General features: G+C 36.7%; 1 protein-coding gene across 3 annotated transcripts in view; it reads left to right on the top strand.

Annotated features, from left to right (window-relative positions):
- Positions 1 to 629: 629 nt before the first annotated feature.
- LOC103698297 (probable serine incorporator) overlaps positions 630 to 6,776 on the top strand; it is a 69,700-nt gene continuing 63,553 nt past the window's right edge. For 2 of the 3 annotated variants that reach the window (XM_039116662.1, XM_039116661.1), the window contains exon 1: positions 631 to 1,240. In XM_039116662.1, the coding sequence (XP_038972590.1) occupies positions 1,230 to 1,240 (11 nt within the window). In that variant the 5' untranslated portion in view covers positions 631 to 1,229. Of the gene's footprint in view, positions 1,241 to 6,776 lie in introns of all 3 variants that reach the window. The other variant, XM_039116658.1, reaches the window with a different exon arrangement.

Genomic DNA, 6,776 nt, shown 5'->3' with positions numbered 1-6,776 from the left:
GATTAAAATCAAGAAAGCTTTCACAATTCTTATTAGATTACTTAAAAAGTACCTAAGTTTTATTAATACCCAATTCAACCCCGCTCTTGGTTGTCTACTGGGCAACAAGTGGTATCAGAGCAGGTGCTCTTATAGTGATTGTTGTTCCAATCAAACTAGGATAAAAGATTAGATGACAACTCAACTCAGGTCTTTCCTTGCAGAGGAACAGTCAACTAATAGGCCACCATTGTTTAACGGAACCAACTATACCTATTGGAAGGCTAAAATAAGAATTTTCATTCAAGCCCAAGATTATGATGTATGGACCATCATTGTAAATGGACCACATATTCCTACACACACAGTAGATAATATCCCTATTTTCAAGCTTGAAAAAGATTGGAATGACAATGATAGGAGAAAAGCCCAATTGAATGCTAAGGCTATGAATGTCTTATATTGTGCCTTAGACCCTAATGAATTCAATAGGATCTTCTCTTGTCTTTTAGCCAAAAAAATATGGAATAGACTTGAAGTTACCCATGAGGGTACTAATCAAGTAAAAGAGTCTAAGATAAACATGTTAGTGCGCAAATATGAGCTTTTCAAGATGGAACCAACTGAAACCATTACTTACATATTTACTCGGTTCACTGATATTATTAATGGGCTGAAAAGCCTAGGTAAATTATATTCTAACAGTGAACTTGTTAGAAAAGTACTGCATTCTCTACCTCGAACGTGGAAGGCAAAAGTAACAGCAATCCAAGAAGCTAAGGACCTCAATGTGCTTCCACTCGAAGAACTTCTTGGATCCTTGATGACCCACGAGTTAACTATGAAGCAATATACCGAGGATGAGAGCCAAAGAAGAAAGGTAATAGCACTTAAATCCATTACTAACAAAGAAAGTGCATGCAGCAACAGTAGTGAGGATGAGGAAGAAGAAGATGAGGAAGAAGCTCTACTTGTGAGGAAGTTCAGAAAGTTTATGAACAAAAGAAAGCCTTACTACAAGAAGAGATATACTTCTCATGCCTTCGACAAAGAGAAAGGTAAGGAAAAAGAAAAAGAGACAATCGGGTGCTATGAATGCGGAAAACCGAGGCACATTAGAGCTGACTACCCATTAGTAAAGAAGCTTGGAAAGAAGAAAAAGAAAACACTCCTCACATCCTTGAGCGAAACTGAAAGTTCATCATCGGAGGAAGAACCACAAGAAAAGCGAAATCACTGCCTTATGGCTGATGAAACTAAGGTAAGCTCTGAATTTCATCTTGATTTTACTTTTGAAAAATTATATGATGCATTTAATGAAGTAATAGATAAATGCAGAATTCTAACTCTAAAGAATAAAGAATTAAAGCTATCTAATCAATCTATCATGCATAAAATAGAAATCTTGTCAAAGAAAAAAGAAAAACTAATTAAAGAAGTTTCCGAATTAAAAATAAGTAATCAATCCTTAAAAGGTGAATTAACCAATAACATAAACTTACTAACTGAAAATCAGAACTGAAGTAAGAAAGTTAATAAATATAAATCAATTATTGAAAAGTTTACTTTTAGCTCAGAAAAATTACAAATAATCCTTAAAAGTCAAAGAATTATTTTTAATAAAGCTAGTTTAGGGTACAAACCTAAAGACAAACACAAATTATTTAAAAACTTTTTGTAAGAGCTAAAGATACTTAAACTGAAAGCTTAACATATTTATGCAATGATAGAATAGGACATAAAATATCTTTTTGAATTATCTGCCGGATTGTTTCATCTTATCGCCGGAAAGCTGGTGGTCCTTCTCCACAAACATAGTTAATCACAGAAAAATAGAAAATCAAAAAAAAGAAAAATATGTTTGGATTCCAAAAGGGACCACCTATACTAACCATGAAGGACCCAAGAAAGCTTGGATACTTAAATTTATTTGATGTGTGCTTCTAAGAGTGTCTTGCGGCCAAACACAATGAAAAGAGTTGGTATTTAGACAGTAGCTGCTCAAGACATATGACGGGTAACAAAGAACATTTCTTCACCCTTGAAGCAAAAGAAGGTGGTATAGTGACTTTCGGTGATAATAACCAATGTCGTGTGATAGGCATTGGTAAAATTCAAATCATCCCTCCTAACTATATTGATAATGTATTGTATGTTGATGGTCTTAAGCATAATTTGATTAGTATTAGTCAACTATATGATAGAGGATTCGATGTTTCATTCAAATCATCATTATGCATAGTAATCAATCCAATTGACAATAGCATAGTATTCAAAGGTCTTAGACGTGGCAATGTATATATGGTATATCTAGATGATCTAAAAATAGTCACTGTTTAGTAGCTAATAATGCTAAGGTCAATGAGGTAAGTTGGTTGTGGCACCATAGATTAGGTCATACTAGCATGGATACACTATCTAAACTAATCAAAAAGGAATTAGTAGGTGGATTACTAAAACTCAAATTTGAGAAAGATAAAGTTTGCAATGCATGCCAATTTGGTAAACCAACAAGAAATTCATTTAAGTCTAAAAATGCAATCTCAACTACTAAGCCACTAGAACTACTCCACATGGATTTCTTTGGGCCAACTAGAACCACTAGTCTAGACAGAAAGAGATATGGTCTTGTGATAATAGATGACTACTGATATCGAGTCGACTCCAGCTATGGACGAGTCGACTCCGATAAGAATGACAGAAGAATATTTTCTACGGCATTGAGATCGAGTCGACTCCAGTGAAGGCCGAGTCGACTCCAAGGACTAAGTCAAAGATCAAGTCTTTAAAGCTTCTGATAATGAGTCGACTCCAACTATGGACGAGCCGACTCCAACAAGAAAGACAGAAGGTCAGTTTTTTATACACTGAGATCGAGTCGACTCCAATAAGAAAAGACAGAAAATCAGTTTTTGGTATACTAAGACCGAGTCGACACCTGAAGGTCGCGAGTCATCTCTCGCTTTTGGCGAGCCGACTCCTAAATGTCACGAGCCATGTCCTGAATGAAATGCCCGGGCAGCACTATTAGAGATATAGTGAGCGAGTCGTCTCCTGAAGAATACAAGTCGTCTCCAGTTTCAGCCGAGCCGTCTTCTAGTCGCGCGAGTCGATTCCAATCTCAATGGTCATATTGTCAGGCTGCACAGTAATATCAGAACGGCTCTCTTACTCTCTGTTGCCCAGATAGACAACCCAAGAGGGGGGGGGGGGTGAATTGGGTTTTAAAATAATTTGGATATTTAAAACGTTGTGGATGACTAATTAAAACTATTGCAAGTTGTTTAATTAAATGCTATGTGCTGTGAGTGATAAGAGAGGAAGAAGAAGAGAGACAATCAAACACAAACACCAAGTTTTATAGTGGTGATCGGTTATTTCAATTTTGAAAATAAACCACGCAATAGCACGTATCCTGTAGGATAGTGATTACGGGTGTCGGTCCACAGGGATTGGAGACAAGTTATTTTTCTTTTAAAAATAAATCAAAAAGAAGGATTTGCTAACTTGATTCAACTAAATTAATCTATGAGTACGAATTGAAATTTAATCAAAGTAAATAGATCTAGGGTTTGGAATCCACCACATAGCATTGCATCAAGGATTGTGTTCTTAATTTTTATCTTTTGGAAGGCATGCAATTTTGGCTATAAGCCTTTTAAAATAAAAACATAAAGAGTGTTAGGAAGATCCATCTTCGGTATAGCATGAAGTGTCTACCTAAGTATGCTAATCTAGGATGCAGCACACTTCATCTTCCTAGGCATGGATCATCTTAGACTACTTTAGCAAACATGATTAGTAACTAGCATGCTCAAAGTTTAAATATCATAAAGGAATATTTCATTGAAAATAAGAATTTAAACAAGCTCCAAAATAATAATAAAAATAAGAACTACAATGCCCTGATACATTGCTAGGGCTTCATCCAGCCCTAGACTAGATGTTTAGCCGAGCATGGCTTCCGGACGACCTCCCATCCTCAAATGAAGTTGATCACCTCCCATAATTCCCAAAATATCCAAGACTCTTCTCTTTCCTCCCCTCTCTCTTCTTTTTTTTATTTCTTTCTCTCGGCTTTCTTCTTCTTCTTCACCGAAACAGAGCCCCCCTGTTTCTTTCTTCTCCACCGAGCCTCCTCCCTCTGTTTCTTCCCTCTCTCCCTTTTATAGATCAATCGTTGAAGCATCGAGAGGGAGAGGATGCGTGATTGCTGGGGATCCGATTGCTTGGGGGCTGGGATTTGGAAACGGAAGGAGGGCGTCAATCCGTGGGATCACCAGCTGCATTTGAAACGGGCGGAAGAAATGGGAGCTTGATCGACGGGAGGAAATCACGGAAGAGGTGCTGGGTCCTTGGGTCACAGTGCTTGCAGACGCGGAGGCTTGAAGCGTGGGATGCATCACCGGCGGAAGAAATGGTGCTGGAGGACCACTGCAGACGGACGCTGGGAACTTGGACTGGTGCTTAAACTTGGAAGCAGGATCGCTGGGATCACGGGGACGTTGAAAGGAGCTGGAGATCCGGAAGAGTGGAGAACATGGATCCGTGGTTGCAGAGGCAGGAAGGAAGATGGCTGCGTTGCCTTGATCACGGATGGGTGACTTCCGGCTGCTGGGAGGATCGCTCCGAATGGTGGGTGGCCGCGGGATCAACGGGGAGATGCCTCGACGCGGCTTGATGGCGGAGCTGGGTCTCGGCTGCGGGCTGCGTCACAGGCGGAGGACGAGGCGGAATCGATGGGAAGAAGGGGAACGGCCCGGATGCACTGCGGGGGAGAAGATGAACAGTGGCTTCTTGTTTACATTATTTTTTTTTTTTTGTAACACTGTTCATATGAACAGTGTTTTCACGGGACACTGTTCATATGAACAGTGAATTCCCCGAAATTATTTTTATTTATTTTATTATATTTATTATTTTCTTTTTTTTTTGTTTTTTAAATTTATAAATTTTATATGAAGGCAGGTAAAGAATTGGTTGGGAGTTACTTTGGGTTTGAAGTGGGTCATGATTGTTGATTTGGCTTGAACTCGTTCTCGAGCCCAATGTCATTTAATTCTTACTAAACTGCTTCAGATTGGACTCAACCAGATCAGACCGTGACTTAATAAAAGAGTTAATCAAATATTTTCCTATACAATTATAACTTTCAATCAAATCAGGACCAAAGCCCATTTAGTTATAACCTTAGTCGGGTCAACACAATCTCCTTATATATTTTTTTGTAATTTTCATGAAAGATTGCAACCAAGGGAGAGACAAGTTCAGAATCTAGTTTAAGAGAATAATTACCATATTTTAAACTTACTTCAATGTTTGTTCAATTTCATGGTAAAATATGTATTTATCAGTTTAAAAATATTGATAAGTGCTATGGAAAGGTAACTAAATTATAAATTATTAAGCACTTATCACACCCCCAAACCTATGTTTTGCTAGTCCTCGAGCAAAATAAAACTAGAAAAGAAGAATTCTAACTCACTTTCGCAGGCATCGCGGTTACATTTACCATATGTAACAAGGCTTTAAACCCCTAGGTTACCCTAGTGGACGAGTTGTAGTCTCGTGAGGATTTTCAGTGAAGATACCCACAAACTTCAGTAAATCATTTATTATTATTGTTATTCTTAATTTTTTTTTTTTTTTTTTTTTTTTAGATCGATTGATCTATGAAGTGAAAATCGAATTCCAAATGCATACTAGTAAAGAATTTCTAAAACTCTTTCTCTTTTTTTTATTAAAATCTAATTTAAGATACATAAATGATGAAAATTTCAAAGCACACACGGTTTTATTTACTAAATCAGCCCAAATCCTAGGTCAAGATGCAATTCAAGTTGAAGTCATTAAGTTTCCGTTAGGGAGTTGTAAGACTTATTTATACTGGAGTGCTCAGTGAAATCTGGACCGTACCCAAGCTAAGAGCTCAGATCTCCAAAATATTGCTAATACCAGTAGTTTCCAAGGATTGGTCGAAGGAACCTACTCACTGATTCAAAATCATCTTATCTGCAGGATTTCGAGAGTTGTGGATGTTTACTTTAGTACCTCACGGGCTTTATCTGTAATATTCCAGTTTACTCGAATTTTTACAACGACGGCTTTCACACTATTGTCTTTTCGGTCAATACAGCTTTTTTTTCCCTTTTTTTTCTTTTTTTTTTTTTAAGAAAGATATATAAATTGTGCACTTTTACTCTTGTGGTGATTTCTCCGTGTAACGAGCAATCAGTCGACGACTCTCACACCAGTTGGCATAAGGTGTCGGGCATCAAGACTCCCCTACGGACTTATGCTCGGAGTCCTCATCACAAGCCCACTTGACCTTTGACAATAGGTAGCCCTTTTCGATGTTCCTGACTAAATCCATTTTTATTGAATTTTTTTTTTTTATTTTTTTTATTGGATTAGATAAGTATGATTCATCAGGGTCCAAGGTTGCTACTATACTATCAACATAATGTCGAGCCTAGACCTTAGAAGGGTCGGCCAGTGTGTAGTGAAATTCCAAAGTATTAATTAGCTTACAACTCCCTAAGAGAGACTTAATAAAAAGAACTTAAATTTGTATTACTTCCCACTAGTCATTGGGCTTTTAGATTTTATATACCTTGTGTGTTTATCATTCTCGCATAAATGTATATAAATTAGGTTTTTTTTTTTTCAACAAAACTTTTTTTTTAATAATTTTTTTATTATTATTTTATAAACACATTTTTTAAAAAAAAATTATTTTAAAATTTTTTTTTTAAAGATGATTTTTTTTTTTATTATATATTTTTTTTTTAAAACTT

Source organism: Phoenix dactylifera, unplaced genomic scaffold, assembly GCF_009389715.1.
Source record: "Phoenix dactylifera cultivar Barhee BC4 unplaced genomic scaffold, palm_55x_up_171113_PBpolish2nd_filt_p 000117F, whole genome shotgun sequence".
Classification (NCBI taxonomy): Eukaryota; Viridiplantae; Streptophyta; class Magnoliopsida; order Arecales; family Arecaceae; genus Phoenix; species Phoenix dactylifera.
This window is presented reverse-complemented; position numbering and strand designations above follow the sequence as displayed.